The 17,874-nt window shown below is 40.3% G+C and overlaps 1 protein-coding gene across 1 annotated transcript in view; it reads right to left on the reverse strand.

Annotated features, from left to right (window-relative positions):
- Positions 1-17,874, reverse strand: part of ATP10A (ATPase phospholipid transporting 10A (putative)) — a 110,124-nt gene that overhangs the window by 50,468 nt on the left and 41,782 nt on the right. The window contains exon 2 of the mRNA XM_041468592.1: positions 16,902-17,106. Within this exon, the coding sequence (XP_041324526.1) occupies positions 16,902-17,106 (205 nt within the window). The remainder of the gene's footprint in view (positions 1-16,901; positions 17,107-17,874) is intronic.

Raw genomic sequence — 17,874 nt, forward strand, 5'->3', positions numbered from 1 at the left:
GTCAGGATCAAAACCAACACCCTCCTTTTTTCTGCTGGTTACACCTGGAAGAAAGACAGACTTACACTATATATGTGACAATTCAAACCACCCACACCTGAGACTTTTGAAAACCTTTTCTGTATTTTCAAGAAACACGAGATGATAAAGAGAACTGTGAAAATGGGCTGTCACTTAGAGACAGCTACAGCCCACTGGAGGAATGAAAAATTTTGACATGCAGAATTCAGCTTGTAAACAAGGGGGAAAAAAAAGTAGTAAAAACAAAGGACAGCTCTGAGTTGGGACTGATTTGCTGAGAATCAGACTCCCCAAATTACATCAAGCTTGGCAGTCAAGAACCTGAGCCTTAGCAAGAAATAACACCTGCCTGTTGTCCCAGATGATCTTTTCCTTCCTTGCCCCAATATGTTCCTTGGCAGAAGGAAAAAAATAAAAAGTATAGGAAAAATAATCTACAAATGTTCACCATTGTCACTTAAACTGCATCTATAAATTGGATGGAATGGGGAACATTTCTCCTTATTATAATGTAATATATATAACACATTTAATTTAGCACAAAATTTCATTCAATGGTCTTAAAAAAGAGAAGAAATAAATCCTAACATCTTTGATGAATGTCTGTGAGGGAATCCTAGAGACACCTAATAATAAAGCCCAATGTAATCAAATGCAGGTTTTGTATGGCTGCTGAACTCAGAAGACAGAATGAGGTTGGACACATTACCTTCTAGAACAGTTGGGCAGCTGAATTCCCTTTCTGCTAAGAAAACCTGCCATGAAGGTTGATATTTCACAAGCAAAGATAAAAAAAAGGTACTTAAATCTAAAGTACCTAAAGTACCTTAAATCTAAATCTCCTAAAGTCTTCACAAAAAAAGACGGATCTTGTCAAGATCAGAGAGAACTAAATGTACCTGACCTCCCCATCAGTACCATGCAATATTGTCTTTTTCCCTCCTTTGTTTGTTGATTTCTTTTCATTTATGACTCAGTTTCGGAACTAAAAGTCCTTTATCATTAAATCTGTCGGTATATTTGTGTTCTGTTACAATTAATTTGAAATATGTGATTATGGTCTTTACCCAGATAATATCTGGGAGTGAAAATCCAATTAGAATAGTAGTTTACGTAAGGAAAAAAAGCTGATGGATTCTGATTTATGGCAAAAGCTCTTTGGTTTATTAATAAATCAAACTGCTCCATCTCTTCCCTGTGAAATGGAAGGGCAAATATACACTGTATATTACAGCTGATGACACTGTTTTGATGTGAAAATACCTTTTGGTAAATGAAAGAACAAATATGTTAAACACAGCCTGTGTGTGACTGCTTTCAGTGGTTACAAATAAGCACAAATTTAATGTAAGATTTCACAGTGATCAAAGTTTAGCTCTTTTTAATGCTGATACTCACACTCCAGCAGCAATTGAAACACAAACTCATGATGATGTTCTCATGTATTAGCAGCTAAGAGAAGCTGCAACTTGACAGAAGTTAAAGACAAAACTGTTGCTTTTACAGCGCACAGATTTGCTCTTTTTTCTTGGTAAAAGTCCATGAAAACAAAAAAAATTCTCCACCACTACCTTTATTTTTCTCTTACACTGAATTTCTGCATCACTGTTAAGACATGAGAAACAAGATCAAAATATGGTCAAACATTGAACTGGCCCAGACCTTTGTGCAGTAGTTACCTGATGTGCCTGATTTTGTGCATCTTACTTCCCACTTAGAGAACTGCTGGGCATTAAAGCTGTCCCAGTACCAAGAGGGATGAAAAGCTCCATGCCTAGACAGACTGCAGTCTGAGATGAGGCTTTCCAGTGCCTAATCTCCCTGAAATCTTGACTTCTGTGGTGTTCTCATCATCCTCCTGCGTGCATCAACAAGGCTGGGTCATGCACAAAAACCAGCTGGGGGCATTTTTTTTTTTAATATTCTGGAGGTATATATAATTTTTTATCTGGTACCTCGGCAGCTGTCCCAAACTTTTGCCTCGTGCACCACTGCCCTGAACAACTGACTCTGGCTGATAAAAACTGGGGAGAGATTCACTGATTGCACATAAGTTCCCCCGAGTATTTTACAAAACTGTAGGGTAGCAAAGGCCAGGCTAAATTCTGTTCATATCAGTCACATTATTTCTGTTGAACAACCACTTCTACTTTTGCTACAATGTACATTTTACTTGCTATGACTATTTCTAAGGATAAGCCCCCATAAAATAAAGTAAAGCAAAACTTACTGCTTTCACTCAAGGCAGATGTTTTGCTACTAGGTAGTGCTTAACCTAGAGCCCAGACCCATGCTTTAATAATTTACTATGCTTCAGAAGAGATAGATTGGAGGAGTAAAACCCACTTCTTGCTCAACTCTTCTGCCATATTATGTCATATCAAAATGAAAAAAAAAAAAAAAAAAAAAAAAAAAAAAAAAAAAAGAAGGGCTTTGATTCAATAAGAAACTGACTTCCATCAAATCCCTGACTTCACTTTTTGATTTTGCCAAGACAGCTTTAGTCCACTGCTTTTCTTGGAAAAAAAATGCTGACTTCTTAGGAAGTCAGAATACCTTCAGAGGTATTTCTGAAAGTTTGAAATTTGTCAAGACAACGCATGGTAATACTTACATTGGGTATTTTATATACTCAGGGATTCCATGGAATGTATTTCATATCTTCAGGATTCCTCTTGCTAGAAAAATGTTTAACAGCCTATACATATATCCTATTTCTTCCACTTTCTACATATATCCTATTTCTTCCACTTTCTTAAAGCCTTGGGAAAATCATTCTTATTCTAAATGCAGCAATGGAAAAGCTTGTTTTCCTAAAATAAGCAGACCTAGCCAAACTGCAAAAACCTGCTAAATATTGATTCTTTCAAAGTTGAATTTCAAATTAAAGTTAAATTGCAGATGCAAAGGGTTTTGTGAGTAGCCTTTTAACAATGCACTAGCTATGAAAACTGACAAAAGTTTCAATTTAAAACAATATCTTAGGTCTGCAATAATTGGGCTGTGTCTTATACCCTAAAAAGGACAAAGTGTTGAGGGGAAGAAAATGTTACAATATCTTTATAGAGTAGGAAACCAACAGGTAGACAGATGAAGACAGTATAAAGATTTGTCGCAAAAAAGCAGACTGAATTTAGCTGTCTCCAAGATGACTTTGTAGCTTCAGCTGTAAGATGATTCTGAATCTCCACAGTGAAATGCCAACCTTTTCAGTTCTGCTGGCAACCTCACGAAACTGTCATAGCTCAAGAAGCAAAGCATGCCAGATGAGTCAGTTTGACAATTACACAATGTTCAAACAACATATTTCCCTTCATTAAATGCCTGTTGTATGGGTGATTTAATAGCCTGCTAGTGATATTAATAATGCATAGTTATTAAAATGTTTTCCTTTATTCATCTGCCCTACTTTACTGCTGCAGAAACCTGACTTTGATGTTCAGTCCTTCCCTCCAATAGGACAGCAATGGGTACCCAGGATGCCCTTGGGTGACAGTGACAGCTACCCGCTTATCACATTGTGTTTACTGGCTAGGCTGGGGATCTTATCCAGACTTTTCCCTGCAGTGCAGGGCTGATGAGGGCTCTGGGATTTGTTTTGGCGTGTATGTCTGGAGGAAATAAAAAAAGGAGAAATGGAGTCATGGGGACAACTCAAAGAAAATATTTAATGGTCAAAAATCTGCCTCAGCCAGAAGAATAGCTTTTCCAATTTAAAAGCTTTTAAGTGCACTAAGAACTCAGCCTGTTAATGCATAGGTCTATCCTGTTACTGCTTTATATAGCCTTTATCATATTAAATTAATCTGATCTTTTATTACTGGAATTACATACTGACAGTATGCATCCAAAGCATATGAACTGTTTATATACTGAAAGAGTGAAATGTTTTCATGTCTAAACTGCATTAGTCTCTATGGTACAATTTATCTGTGCCACTAATTCACAAGAAAAGGAAGAAACAGTTGGATCTATGCTGTTTAGGAACTAAGATGATCCAGCTGTACATCAGAATTTAACTATTCTATTTTTCACACTTAAAACTACTACTATAATTGGATTTTTTTTTTTTCAGTATTGTTTGTTTAAAAGTAACACATTCATTATCCAGAAACACTGGAACAACTGAGCAAGTCAAGTACATTTTAGGGAGCTGATCTTCCTCTGGCTGACCAAAGTTTTCCTCTTTGTAGACAATAATATGGGGGAACAGTGCAATATTCTGGTTTCAGGAAAGAAAATGTATTGCTTAAAGGGCCTAGGAAGATCCCAGTAATTCTGTAACAGCCAGCTGAAGAACCTGCTGTTCGTCAATCATGGACCAAAAGTACCAAAAATATATGTCAACAACACTGAAAATACAAACACACAAGTTTTAATGTCCCTCAGGATGATGGCCACCCTTAGCAATGCACTGAAAATTATGGACTATAGTAGTGCTGGAGAGTGGTAAGGGAACAGTGTATGTCAAAGCTGAAATACAGACCTCAATCTGGACAATTAAGAAAGTGGTATCTGCCTGTTCCAAAAGCTAGTCACTGAAATAAATGAATGGGTGCATAGTCTTTAAGAGCCAACCTCAGTATTAGCTCAGCACTTCAAATAAACCACTAACCAAGCCTCTCAAGGGCTCCCAAAACTCTGTGTACAACCAATGCTGCTACTGCAGCACTTGCTTCACACTAACAGTAACTCTTCCCATTCTCCAGTGCTTTCTCCTTTCTGGAAAGATTTCTAGCAGTCTTTCTGCTTCATTTCTTACATGCTGGAAGAAAACTTCCATTGATTAGTGGCAAAAACACTGCACAGTCATTTTAAAGTATTAGCACAACAGGTCAGGTCAGCTTCTGAGTATACCTTGCACTGCTCCTGCACTAGTCCAGACTGCTGGACAGTCTGACTTCTTGTGGGATGAGTTCTGCCACAAGAAATGGCTATGGGAAGGACTAAGATCCTTCACCCAGAAGAGAGAAATGCCAAGCACTGCTCTTACATCATTCCACAAATAAAACCCAAAACATCAGAGTCCTGACGGGAAAGAGAGTGGTTAGTAATGCCAGGGTTTTCTTGTGAACAGTCAAACCTAACAGTAGCAGCTGCAGCGTCAGGATGCAGTTAAACACACCAAAGCTTGATGACCCTACCTCAGCCTGAAGACAGGGAATCTGGATAAAAGCAGCTTCATCTTACAAAGTATCATGTTCAAGAAATGTCTCTAGGACGTGAGGGAAACCTGTAACATACAACAACTGCCTAAGGAACTGAGAGACTCTGGCTCCTGGCAACTGCCGGGGAGCACAGAGGGAAAGAAGCAGTCCTAATGAAAAGACACCTTTTATTCCAAATACTACAGAGCAGCATTTGTATCAGCACTATCACAGTTTTGTCAGCCTTTCAGGAGCATCTCCAGCGTGAGAAGGTGTTACAATCAAGCAAAAACTCCCCAAGCTGGACACTGGCATGCTGTCTTCTCTTGGATTCATATTTTTTATCAACATTTACCATTTGCCTGTCCTACTGCAAACATGGCATTCGGAGTGAACCTTCTTTGCTTAATCCCAGCTGTTTCTGTTCTTGTCTCTTAGCTCTGTGGAGAGGGTGGAGGTGCAGCTGTGAAGATTAACAGTCAGTCTGAGGCCAGCAGGCTGCGGTTGGCATACACAGCACGGGGGGAAGTTGGGATGGCTGCAGATCACTTTGGTTAGCAGTTTCCCCTCTGGTCTATTTTCATCTGCTATCTATTCTACTGAACAAGCTCCTTTGCAATCAACATGTTAAAGTTACCACTAGCAAAATGAAGAACACCTTCTCAAGGAATTCAAGGGTGTTTTATTTTTCAGACACCAGCTGATTGCATGAATCTTATGGAAGGAAACTCACAATGGCCTTGTCAGTTCCAAAACTAGCCAATGAGCTGAGGGGAACAAAAATGTATCGTTATGGCAGGGACTGAGGTTTGCTTCCCTTTTTAGCTCTCTAGAGAGCCTCATACTTCAGGCAAGCACAATGACTACGAAGTTCCTGCATAGTCTTGTCTTCAATAGTCTGTATGCTTTGTTCAGATAAGTGTGGGAACCATACATACATGAATATGCACATGTATATGAGTATGACCTGTTAAATTAGATCACAGCAGCACAGCAGAGTCTATTACTCCTATGCAGGCTTTCCTCACCACCTGTCTTACCCTCTGTGTAGAAGTCAACTACTTGGACTTCTGCTTTGATATAGTCTTCTGCCTTGATTTGGCTAGATGGGTAAGGAATTGGATTTGGTTAGATGGGTAAGGAATTATCTGGATGGCCATGTCCAAGGAGTTATAGTCTGTTGTATTGTGCTTTTTGTTTTATCAGTGGGTCTATGGTTTGATTTGTGATTTAGTAGTTTTCCTTGGTGCTGGTCTCTCTTTTGTCTCCACCCTTTTCCCAGAAATGTCGTCAGCTAGTTTCTAGTTTCTATTTCTCCAAATTTTACCCATTTCCTAAGACTGTTTTTTTTCCTTGGAAGTTTATTGGTTCGTTACCGTTATTCTCCGCCTGGGTTTTTACTCCCAACTCTCCTGATTTGTTGGAAGTTGGGTCTGCCCCTGCCTTTCCCCTGAGATATAAGTCTTTGTTGGCCCCCTAGCTGGGGCCCAGGAAGAAAGAGGGGAAGAAACACCATCAAATAAAGTTTCCCTGGGACCCCTGTGCGCTGCCTGTGTTTTATTCTGCGCCGAAACAACTGACAACTGGGATTCAAGGAGCTCCAGGGGGAAAACTGCCGCCCCTCATTCTCAACATCAGCTAGCTGGGGAAAGCGAAGCGGCAATAGTCAACAGTTTGGTATCCAGATGGAAACCAGTAAATGGTGATCCTCAAGGGTTTGTACTGGGGACCAGTACTATTATCAGAGGCACAGACAGTGGCATTGAATGCACTCTCAGAAGTTTGCAGATGACACCAAGCTGTGTGCTGTGTTTGGCATGCCGAAGGGGAGGGTCTATACCAACCTCATGAATAAGGCCATGTGCATGCGGGTTGGGGCAGTTACCACTATCAGTACAGACTGGGGGATGAATGGATTGATAGCAGCCCTGTGGAGTAGCGCTAGAGATACTAATAGATGAAAAATTGGACAGGAGCTGGACTTGTGTGCTGGCAACCCAGAAAGCCAGCTGTATCCTGGGTTGCATCACAAAAGTGTGGCTGGCAAGTTGAGAGAGGTGATTCTTCCCTTCTACTGCACTCTTATGAGACCCCACCTGGAGTGCTGTGTCCAGCTCTGATATAAGTAAGGTGTGTAACAGGTAAGACTGGTTTCAGAAGAGAGCCACAAAAAGGATCCAAGGGCTGGAACACTTTTCCTATGACGAAAGGTTGAGAGAGCTGTGGTTGAGCCTGGAGAAGGCTCCAGACAGACCTCACTGAGACCTTTCAATATATAAAAGCAGCTTTTAAGAAAGACAAAGAGAAAAACCTTTTACCAAGATTTGCAGTGACAGGACAAGGGGCAACATTTTAAAACTGAGAGCAGATTTAGATTAGACAAAAATATACATTTTTTTACTAAAAGGATGGTAAAATACTGAAACAGTTTGCCCAGAGAAGCTGTGGATATCCCATCACAGAGGTTTCAGATTCAAGTTAAACAGGGCTTTGAGAACACTGATCTAATGAAAGATGTCCCTGCCTTTAGCAGGAGTGTTGGATTAAATGGTCTTTAAGGGTTCCCTTAGAACCCAAATTACCACATGATTATATGATTCCTATGCATATATTCATTATTATAAGCATTCAAAAAATGTGAGATGTTGAAGGGCAACAATGAGAACAAATGTCACACAAAAGACCAACAGGGAGAACATCAATTGATGAAACAGTTTGTTTCATTTTTCTGCCATGTCATTATCAGTTATCTAACCTAAAGATCACAAATTTCCTATGAAGTACCAGGAGACAGCTTTTGGTTTCTTAGTAGCTGACATGACCCACCTCCATGCAGCGACTAGCAGGACAAAGTCATTTTTAGCCCTTCCTATTACACTGCAGCAGCCTGGAAGTCAGATCCCCACGATCTCAGCCATACAGGCCACACTGCTGTACAAGTATATGAGGCCATTTGGGGTATAATTTTAAATCTGTTTTTAAATCAAGTAATACAAAAAAATATAGTATGTAGAGAAGCTTGGAAAAGTTAATGAGAGGAAGAGAAAATGCTTAAGACACTAATATGTATTTTAAATCAAATTCTCTTTCTCTTGGAAGTAAAAAGGCTGTGTTTCCTGCTTTGATGTAAACCAGTCTATTTTCTGTACCATTAAGAAAGCTGAATTAGGGTATTAGCACTTCTGCCTATAAATCTCCATGCACTACTGATATTTTTAATTCAACACCAAACAGAAGTGTAAGCATTATAGTGCTGTGTGGAGAAGAATATCTTGTCCAGTCACGTACCTGCAGGACAACCACAGCTCCCTCTCTCTCTCTCATGAGCACACACATGTAATGGAAAGTATCTGACCATCACAGAGTCATAGCAGAGCTTGAAAGTATGAACCCAAGGATAACCAATGAACAGAAATGTTCATGGTTTCATTGAAATATCAGTTTTGAGACATACAGCCAGCCACTTCCCATGTAAGTAACATTTCAATGCAAATTTCTAATGACCACCATGGCTTATCACCACTAAACTGTGTAAAAGAGTTGGAGGGTAGCACCAGGTGGAGAAAAGAGAAGTGGGATGAGATTCACATCTTTGATGCTGAAATAAATACAGGAGTTCCTCATACTGTTCCTCTGCATTTTCTGGCAGAAAAGCAGACCCCTTCTTCTCCTCAGTACTCTCAAAGGAAAGTGAGACCATACCAATGTAACTGGGGTTACATATGGCTCAATACTGTGAACCCTTCTGCTCTGGAAAAGAAGGTCTTCCCATCCCTTCCTAACCACTGGTACTGCCATCTGGAGTTGTGGTTTCACAGACCAGTGTAACATGACGTGTTTCCAGCTCAAAAATCCTGGCCCTAAAATCATGAGTTCTCAGTGCTGCATTACAAAAACTCATTTCCAAGAACATATATTCCAGGTATTTCCTGTTCTCAGGCCAGTGAATGGCTAAGAAATAAACAGTTCTAGAAATAAACATTTACTCAGTAAAATTGAATTAGGCTATATCAGAAAAGTCAAGACAGGAAAAAAAAAAAGGAAAATCTCTTCTTAACTTGCTTTAAATGTAAATGTTTACTTTTCTATAACAGAAAAGCAGCATAGCATTTTATTTTCTCTATGGACCTGAAATGCTCTTTTGTTTTCTAATACTTTTTCAGGGAAGCAGCAAAATGGAGAAATCCTGGGTTATTGAGCAAGAGAATGAAATTTCCTGCCTCTACAGAGCTTTAATGCAGCACAAGCACTGGTGTAATATATTTCCTTACGTGGATTCACTACTGTTCCACCAGTGCTAGAAGGATTACCCTAGGGATGAGAAGTCCTTCATAGCCATGACACTCAAACTTAGATTCATCAATTTAGCCCCTTTAACCTACATTTAAACACAAAACCAAACAACTAATGCTAATTGCAAAAGTCAACTACTCAACACTCTTCAAACTCTCAGGACTTTTCCTCATACTCTTCCCCTCCCTGCTATTGCTTAGATTACTATAGCCAAAATTTTCTCTTACAGTTATTTAAATTATTTGTCTCTCTAATGAAGCTCTCTCAAAAACTTGTGGCCTGGACACCTGTGCAATGGAAACTAGAAGGAGGTGATAACGGTGCCCGAAGCTGACCAAAGAGGAAGTGAACCATCATTCTTGAGTTTTTTTTAAATTTCCCCATGCCTCCAAGTGTGGGACTGCTGACTAAGTGCCATGGTTAGGTGTGGAGTGAAAAATTGTTCTCAGCTTTCCTTTAGCACGTTTAGCTCAGAGTTTTGCCACAGCACTGACTTGGGTCCTTCTCTGCACCAGGCTGTTCTGCACGCATCTGTTATATGTTTGTTTCTCTGTTAGAGAGACAGCAGTTGCTTCCTCTTCAGCTAGACATGCCCACAGTTTCCACACAAGTCATCTCTGAACAATATACTATCAGAAAAAAAGATACAACAATATAGGTGTAGAGATTTTCATAACAATTCACCCCTATCAAAGAAACCTACTGAATGTTCAGTGCATTACCTCAGACAGAAGTCTTCCTCAGGGTGTGACATGCTTGAATCTTGCAGTGACAAACACAAATCTTTTTACAGGACTTTTTTCTCTAAAATCTTCAGCTAAACGTAAAACTAAAAACCAGTAGGTTTTAATTTAATATTCTGGTAGTGCATTGCAAAAACCATTGTTTATTTTTGCTTGTTTGTTTTAATTTTTTTAAACTTTCTTTTCCCTTTGGAAAATTAATTTTGGCAACACCTGTGGGATGGAGCAGTAATCTGATGTTTTAACATGTGCATGTCTGGAATTTTCAAGCCAATTTTCATCACCTTCTGAACCTTCTCAAAATACTGCAAAAAAGAACTGCACAAGAGATAACTCCCAAAAAGATGCTAGAGAGGCAGTTGCTGTTATTGTGGCTTGATTCTATCTTATTAAAATACAGTCAAAACACTTATTAAAATACTGAGTCAAACAACAGTGCATACACTGATTAATTCCCATCTACTAGATTATAATAGTGTACTATTTCCACTAATTGCAGGTGGATGGTTGCCTGAGGGTACTAGTCAGACAAGAAGTAACAGGGAGAATATAGCTATACCTCTCTCTTGTCTTTCTGTAGAAGACTCATTCAGACTCTGAGATAAGAACCTCATATCAACAGGTTAAGTTGAAAACTAGTCTGCCTAGAAGTTGAGCTGGTTTAACTTCAACTGTTCCCTCAAACTGGGCTCGTTTAGACAATGCAGATTACTACACTAAGAAATCTTAGCTCAGTTTAGGCTAAACTGACATTTGAAAATTGCTTTATTTACTCTTTTTTTTTTTAAATTTTTCTTTGAGTGTGTAAAAAACTGAATGCAAAAGCAACGTCTGCACTGAGATGCCAAGGCTGCCCTGTGAGCTGCTTACACACAATCAGCATGAGTTGCCCTTGCCAAAGTACCTCATACACAGAGCAGCCTGGATCCACCAAGTCAAGCTTACAGTGCAGCCCATCTAGAAACCAATATTCTCTTCTGGGGCAGCTTCTGCCTGGGACTCACAGGGAAAAAAAGAAATTGTATAAATGGCTTAATGCTTGGAACAGGGAGCTGTGGGATTGTTTCTCTAAGTTCAGCTGTAGCCAATGTATTTCCAGCACAGTGCAGGACCAGGAAGGGCTGGAATGAAAGCTGGATCTGTCAATTTAGCCCAACTTGCAGGCTGAGACTGATGAAAAAATATGCCTGCAGTAAGCATAGGCTCTGCATTTATACATATTCCAGAAGTGTTCACAAACTGACTTGTGAGGAAATCAGATTCATCAGTTATTTTGGTGCTAGTCTGCATGCAAATGAACCTCCTAAACAGGCAGACACCAAATTCAGATGAGCTTTTCAGATGAAGTAAATAAGCAGTCACAAAGTAATTTGCAAGGCTTATCTAAACCTGTTTAATCATGCTAGTAATAAGTTTGTTTTGAATGAAGTTCTACTCTTAGGGGAAAATCAGAAGGGAAAAAATGCATCTCCCACCCCCACCAGCCCCCACAGGGATACATGCACCTTCTCACAGGGGATGGCAGCTGCTACATTTAGCTTAGCTTTCAGCTGAACTGAAGCTTTCCACATAAACATCCAGGACAGGGGCAGTGGTTAATAAGCCATAAGCTGCTCCAGAATCCACAGTGAGTCTTTGTGGATTTTGTTAAAAGGCATACTGAGTAAAAACAGTGAAGCACGGAAATGTAAATGTTTTTCATGAGTCTAGATTCATACTATCAAAATATCCTAAATCAAGTTTATGAAATCTGAAAGGGAGTTTTGAGCTCTCGCAGCCCAAGCTGTATCTGCTTATCCACTCTCTGAAGAGCGGCTGACATGACGTCTCAGATGGATGGAAAACATTCCATAAGCAACTGCAGAGGGTGTGGTGGCACGGCAGCTTGCAGAGTAGCACAGAAAACACATTGATTCCTCCTGCCTACTGTGTCTCCTGTTAGTTCCAGTGCACCAGAAATGGCTGCCGTGACTTGACAGCAGTGAGGGTGGGCTTGAAATTAGGAGGAAATGGGCAGAATATCTACAAAGAGCTGGTTTGGTTTTTGTTTTTTTTTTTTTTATTTTTTTTTTTTTTTTTTTTCCAAGAGATGTTTACTGGTCATGGCTAACACTGTTAGACCACAAACAGTGGGGTTTAGCACAGTGCTTTCTCCTAGCTGCACTTGCCAGTGAGTCATGCTGCACACATGAACCTGATCTGTATTTCAGGGTGAAGACAGTCCACTATCCTGTTCGTTTTAAAAACATAGCATGCAGAAGTATGTTTATAGCTATTTTAAACATTTCTAACACATCCTGTTGCTGTAGTAGCAGAATAACAAGAAAACAGTATTTAAAGTCTTGGAGGAAAAAATGTCAAGGCCTTTGTAAAATCTCCTGTTTTCTTTTTTTTTCTTTTTTAAATCTACTCACTGAGTGATTTTCTTTTCTCTTGTCTATTTTGAGTCTACAACAACAAGGTATAATTCAAACTGGTGTCTTCAGACATGGAAGCCAGAGGAATGTATCAGTGACTCTTCTCACAGCTTGTGTGTTGAAAAGGTGTAGAATCACATACACAAAGTACAGGTTTATGTCTGACAGACTGCATTCGTTAACAAACATGCAAAGCTAACAAGCAGTATGTTCCCAGTCTACTACAAATTACTCAGACAACTCAAAGCAGCACTAAAATAAGCAGTATTTATGGTCACTTGCACTATAAAGGAAAATAGTTTCCTGGAATTCACAAGTGGGGAGATGCAATCCAAGCCCACAAATGCTAATCCTGAACCTTCTGAGCATATGTTCAGAGTAAAATAATGCCTGCAAAGCACTGGAGACAAGGATAGAGAAAAGCTTCTATAATTTTTTATGGCTTCTGCAAGAATCAGGTTAAAAATGGTATCAGAATGCTAATTTTCTGAACAAAGGTTTGGAAGAGGGAAACTGTAAGGCCTTTTCCTCTCTGAGACTATGGACCTTATATGCGGTTACTGCTGGAAAGAAACACACAAAGATCATTCAGAGGATGCTGGAGCATCCTTTCCATAGGACAGTTGTACCCAACACAACAGCGCTGGCCTTGCTGGCCTTGGAGAAAATGTAGTGGCTGCAAGAGGACTGCCCAGTGCACATGCCACTTCAGCGACCCCAAATTGGCAGCCAGGCTGGCTGAGAGCTCAGCACAGACCTGCGGGGCTGTAAACTGTGTGGGAGCACACAAGGCAGGAACAGAATCAAGAAAGCACAGCATTAGCTTAAAACAACAGCTCCTGCTGCCACCCCCACTCCATTCCCATGCCCAGCTGAGTGACAGGTATAGAAATAGCTATCCTTCATTGACCTGCTTCACAGGCATGTGCTCCAAAGTTATCAGTTAGCTCATATATGAAGCACAGACAAGCCAACCTTTGTAAAAGTTTATTTTAAAAACTTGAGATACTGAGACAGAGACATTATTCAAAGACAGCTATTAAAAGCTGATACTTTGAAAAGAAGCTTCCAAAAAATCTGGTTTTTGTCCCGTGATAAGCCACATGACAAGGCACGTCATTCTGTAAGGGAGGTGGGGAAAGTGTTTAGCAGTGTGGGAAAGAGGGGGTCAGGACTACATAATTTATTTGTTTTCCTGCTTGAACAACAGGGCTGCAGAATGGCACAGAACCAAACAGTTATGAACATAACTGAGAGTTGTTCTGCTGAGGAGAGTGCAAATACAAAAATGTAAAAGCATACTCAGCCAATGCATGAACAGGTTGTGATGCAGGTCTTGTAAGAGACTTGGGAATAAGCTTCTCTAAGGCTTGGCAAAAGGAGGGTTAGCATTAGGTGCAAGAAAATTTTGGTCATGCAAAGTATTTTATGAGATCTAGCGCTAAGTTCTCTCCAGTTGTGACAACTTAAGACATATCCAGATAGGAAGTGAACTTCAATCCAACAGACAGGCATCACCTTCTTATTTCATGCTACTTGGCTGTCCTCCTACTATTCATCCAACATTTTCCAAGCACCTCCCTTCATCCCACTGCTAAGTATCTCTCAGCAAGGCAATACCTTCAAGAATCAGTAAGAGCCTATCCTTACTAGTATGGAGTGTGAAAGCTAATGCTGCTGCATGAATTAAATTAACAGTATGCTTAGAGAGGTTTTGGCCAGGATTTTAATGAGGATGGCAAGTATTCTGCTGGATAACGCATGGGGTGCTGTTACAGAGAGGTTCTGTGATGCTGCAGCTGCTGAAGATTTCTTACTTGCGAGTGTGCACTTTGCCTACTGCTCAGTTGATGTAGGAACCCAGGCTTGGATATTTCCTGCTTTCTCAGCTATTTTAAGAGAGGGGAGGCAATCACATGTGGTTTTCTTACAAGTTCTCTTTCAATACTTGCCTCCTTGAGGACCAGTCCTGTTTTCATTGGAATGAATGAGCTTTTTGTCACTGACCTCAGTTTAACCTCTACAATTTACTATGGACCTCACAGCTACTGTGCTTGGCACCTTGTGATCTTAAATTTATTTTTAAAAAATATTTATCCACATTTTTCTGAGCCCACTTCTGAGATAGAAAAGTTCCATAATCATCTTATGATACAAAGAACTAAGATATGGAAGGAGGATGGGCTGGAGATCCAAGGTGTGCTAGGTGTCTACAAAGCTGACTGCAAGTATCTACAAGACAACTCATTTCCTCAGTAAAACAGGGTATGTGAGCTAGCGATGCCACATATACTGTGATGTGCTTGGCACATACAGCTAGCTATGCTTCCCTAGGCAGGAATGGTTTCCTCAGCCTTCTTCCTCAATGAGGCCCAATTCAGTCTTTGATAATCTTTAACTGTTTGAGGAGGAAATGGCCACTCACTTCCACACAACAGTCTAAAGGTTGCAGGTCTTGCCAAAATGTACAAACTCCAGAGCTGAAATCTTTAGCTGCCTGGTTTGGATCAGCAATTTAAACCTCATTGAGTATGCCAAACATAATGTTGCCGGGGTACTCCCTCCTGGTTTTCCTGCTGTGTTAATGCATGCATGGGATTGCTGGTTGAAGACACACAAGTGACTCCACAACTGATGGGCTCAGGCACACATCTAGGTGCCACAGCTCACAGGAGCAGGGCAGTCTGTGGGGTTGGCAGGTGTCTTCTCAGCCTGACAGCTTCCAGGAATGCTGAATCACTACTCCGCTGCCATGGAGCTGGGGATCCCAAGACAGTATAAAAAACTCCTTTGGGCAGCAAGGGTCTTCAAAGCCAGTTTTCTGATAATTTGTAGTTGGACATATTTATTCTTTTCACCATGTTTACCAACACCTAATGATGTGTGTCCGGTAGTCTCAGATCACAGAAATCCAACCATCTGCTCTAGATGAGTGGAGGACCTAGTGCCTTCCCTTTGAGGCAGAGCTGGAATGTGCCCTTAGCTTATAACTGTACCCACAAATGCAAAAACACACCTGTGCTCAGTTACCTGAATGAAATCTACAGTTTTTGTCCTACATAATGTACCTGAAGTCACATAAGAAGTCTGTATCGGCAGAAAACTGTGATACATATCTGAGCACCTCCCTGAAGCTCTGTCCAATGGGAGAGATTTCCTCGCAGCAGGAACAGGATGGGAGGTTTGAGCAGCAATCCAATTAACTTTGAAACAAGAGTTTTTGAAACATTTGGCCTGTAGCTGATTGAGCTTGTTGCCACAGTGGTAGGTGCCATGTCATGTCTAAATTCTGTGTGGAAAATCATTGATCATTAAACAAGTCCTTATGCCATATTTTTACAAGCTATTTAGTGAAAAGGTCTACCTACCATAAACAATTATTTGGAAGGTATATTGACTTTTATCCTGTTGGTTGGATAATAATGTCATTAATGCTGATCTTTCTCAGTACAACCACAGGCTCCTGTAGTTACCTTTGATGACAGTGCTAAGGGCAACAGCTCCCATTGTTTGCAAAATCCCTCAAATTAGAAGTGCTACTAGGAGAACCAATGTAGCTGAGTTCTAAATAATTTTGTTTCCCCTGACAAATACAGGAAGCTGGAGTTAGCTGGCAAGAGGGATGGGAGAGGAGGGCATACAAATAAATACTATTTCAATAAGATCATTAAAGCAAGTAAAACTTCAGGTAATTTCCTCTAATTCTGCTGACAGTAACTGATCTGGATTATGTTTTGTTTCAAAATAGTGCTGTTGGGGAGAGATAAGCACTGCGAGAGAGCAGTAAAACAGTTTTTGAGCACAGATACCTCCAGAACAAATGCTTGCTGTCCCTTTAAATCTTACAAGCTTTAATGCTCCAAGTGCTGGAGGGATATTCTCCAACACAGAGTTTGAGGCAGATTCCTAATTGAAACTGATCTGGTTTGCAGGCAGAAAAAGTACATGTTTATATTTAAGTATCTTCTCCTTGGGCAGTTAAAATGTGTTTTCAAGAATCAAGCTACAATAGAAGCCATTAAAATCCTCCAACATTTTCCAACCACACACAATTGCCCCAAATAATTCCTATTCAGATTCAGGGAAAAATGATGGTAAAACTTCTGATACTGTGATGAGGTCAGTTGTTGGCAAGTGCTAGCATTTTAATGACAACCATAACAGTAGTTCATCAGCACTATTAGATCAAGCAGATTTAGCTGGTGTGGAGCATATTGGTAACCAGCTACTTTCTTGAAAGAAATTAGTATCTTAAATGCGAGTTAGGAATGGAGACTTACCAGCTCTAAGAACCTCCTCACCACCTGTCTTTGTTTTAAGTTAGTTTCACCATCCAGGTTAGCTGTTTCTATGTGGCACAGCCCGTCGGGATCACTTGAGGAGAGCAGCAATATGTCAGCAGGTATAATTTCATTACAACGAAGCTGCACAAAGTCTCCGACTTTCACTTCTTTCCAGTATCTGCTTATATATTTCTTCTCAGTTCTGAAATAAAAAATATATACAAGCCTTTTAATGAAAAAAATTGCACAGATTGATATGCTTCTGATAAATCTGGTTTGATTTGTAAGAGGAATACCTGCTACAGGAGTGCCTTTGGAAGGTCCTCAGGAACCCTCAAGTTACTCTGGGAAAAGTCAATGCAGAGTGACAAGAGGCCATTTTCCAGTGACTCAGAAACAGGTCTGAGTTACCAAGACCCTCTTTTAAAATGCAGAGGAAAACATGTTGATGTCAGACTTGACTAAGCAGGGTAAACAGGAGCTTCACACATTCTCCTTTCTCTCCCTGTATGCTTTGAGTCACCATATGACTCCAATAAGGAGAGGCGTGCCCATATTGTGTGAAAAGGAGTCACTTTTAGGAGACATGAGAACAGGTCTAGGCCCAGGACACCTGCTTGGAATGACTCCTGAATGTTCTCCCTTCATGTGCCACCCTCTGATGCACCCTCACATAGCTTCCCCTTGTTCCCTTTTTCCAACAGGGAGAAACTCTGTATACTGCTGCACATCATAGCTGGACAAAGATCCCTAACTGAGAGGAATTTCATCACTAAACCTAGAACTACAAGGACATGTTGTGTGGTAAAATGCAATCCTAACAACTCTACTGGGAAAGGACACTCTAATTTCTTTTAAGTATTTCTACGCTATTCCCATTCTAGTCAGAGCGCAGTCTGTTACATAGCTGATTCCTGCTTAGTTACCCTGAACTTTTCATTTTGGAGTACAAGCACTAAACCTCTATAGT

Source organism: Pyrgilauda ruficollis, unplaced genomic scaffold (genome assembly GCF_017590135.1).
Source record: "Pyrgilauda ruficollis isolate IOZ18807 unplaced genomic scaffold, ASM1759013v1 scaffold22, whole genome shotgun sequence".
Taxonomy (NCBI): domain Eukaryota; kingdom Metazoa; phylum Chordata; class Aves; order Passeriformes; family Passeridae; genus Pyrgilauda; species Pyrgilauda ruficollis.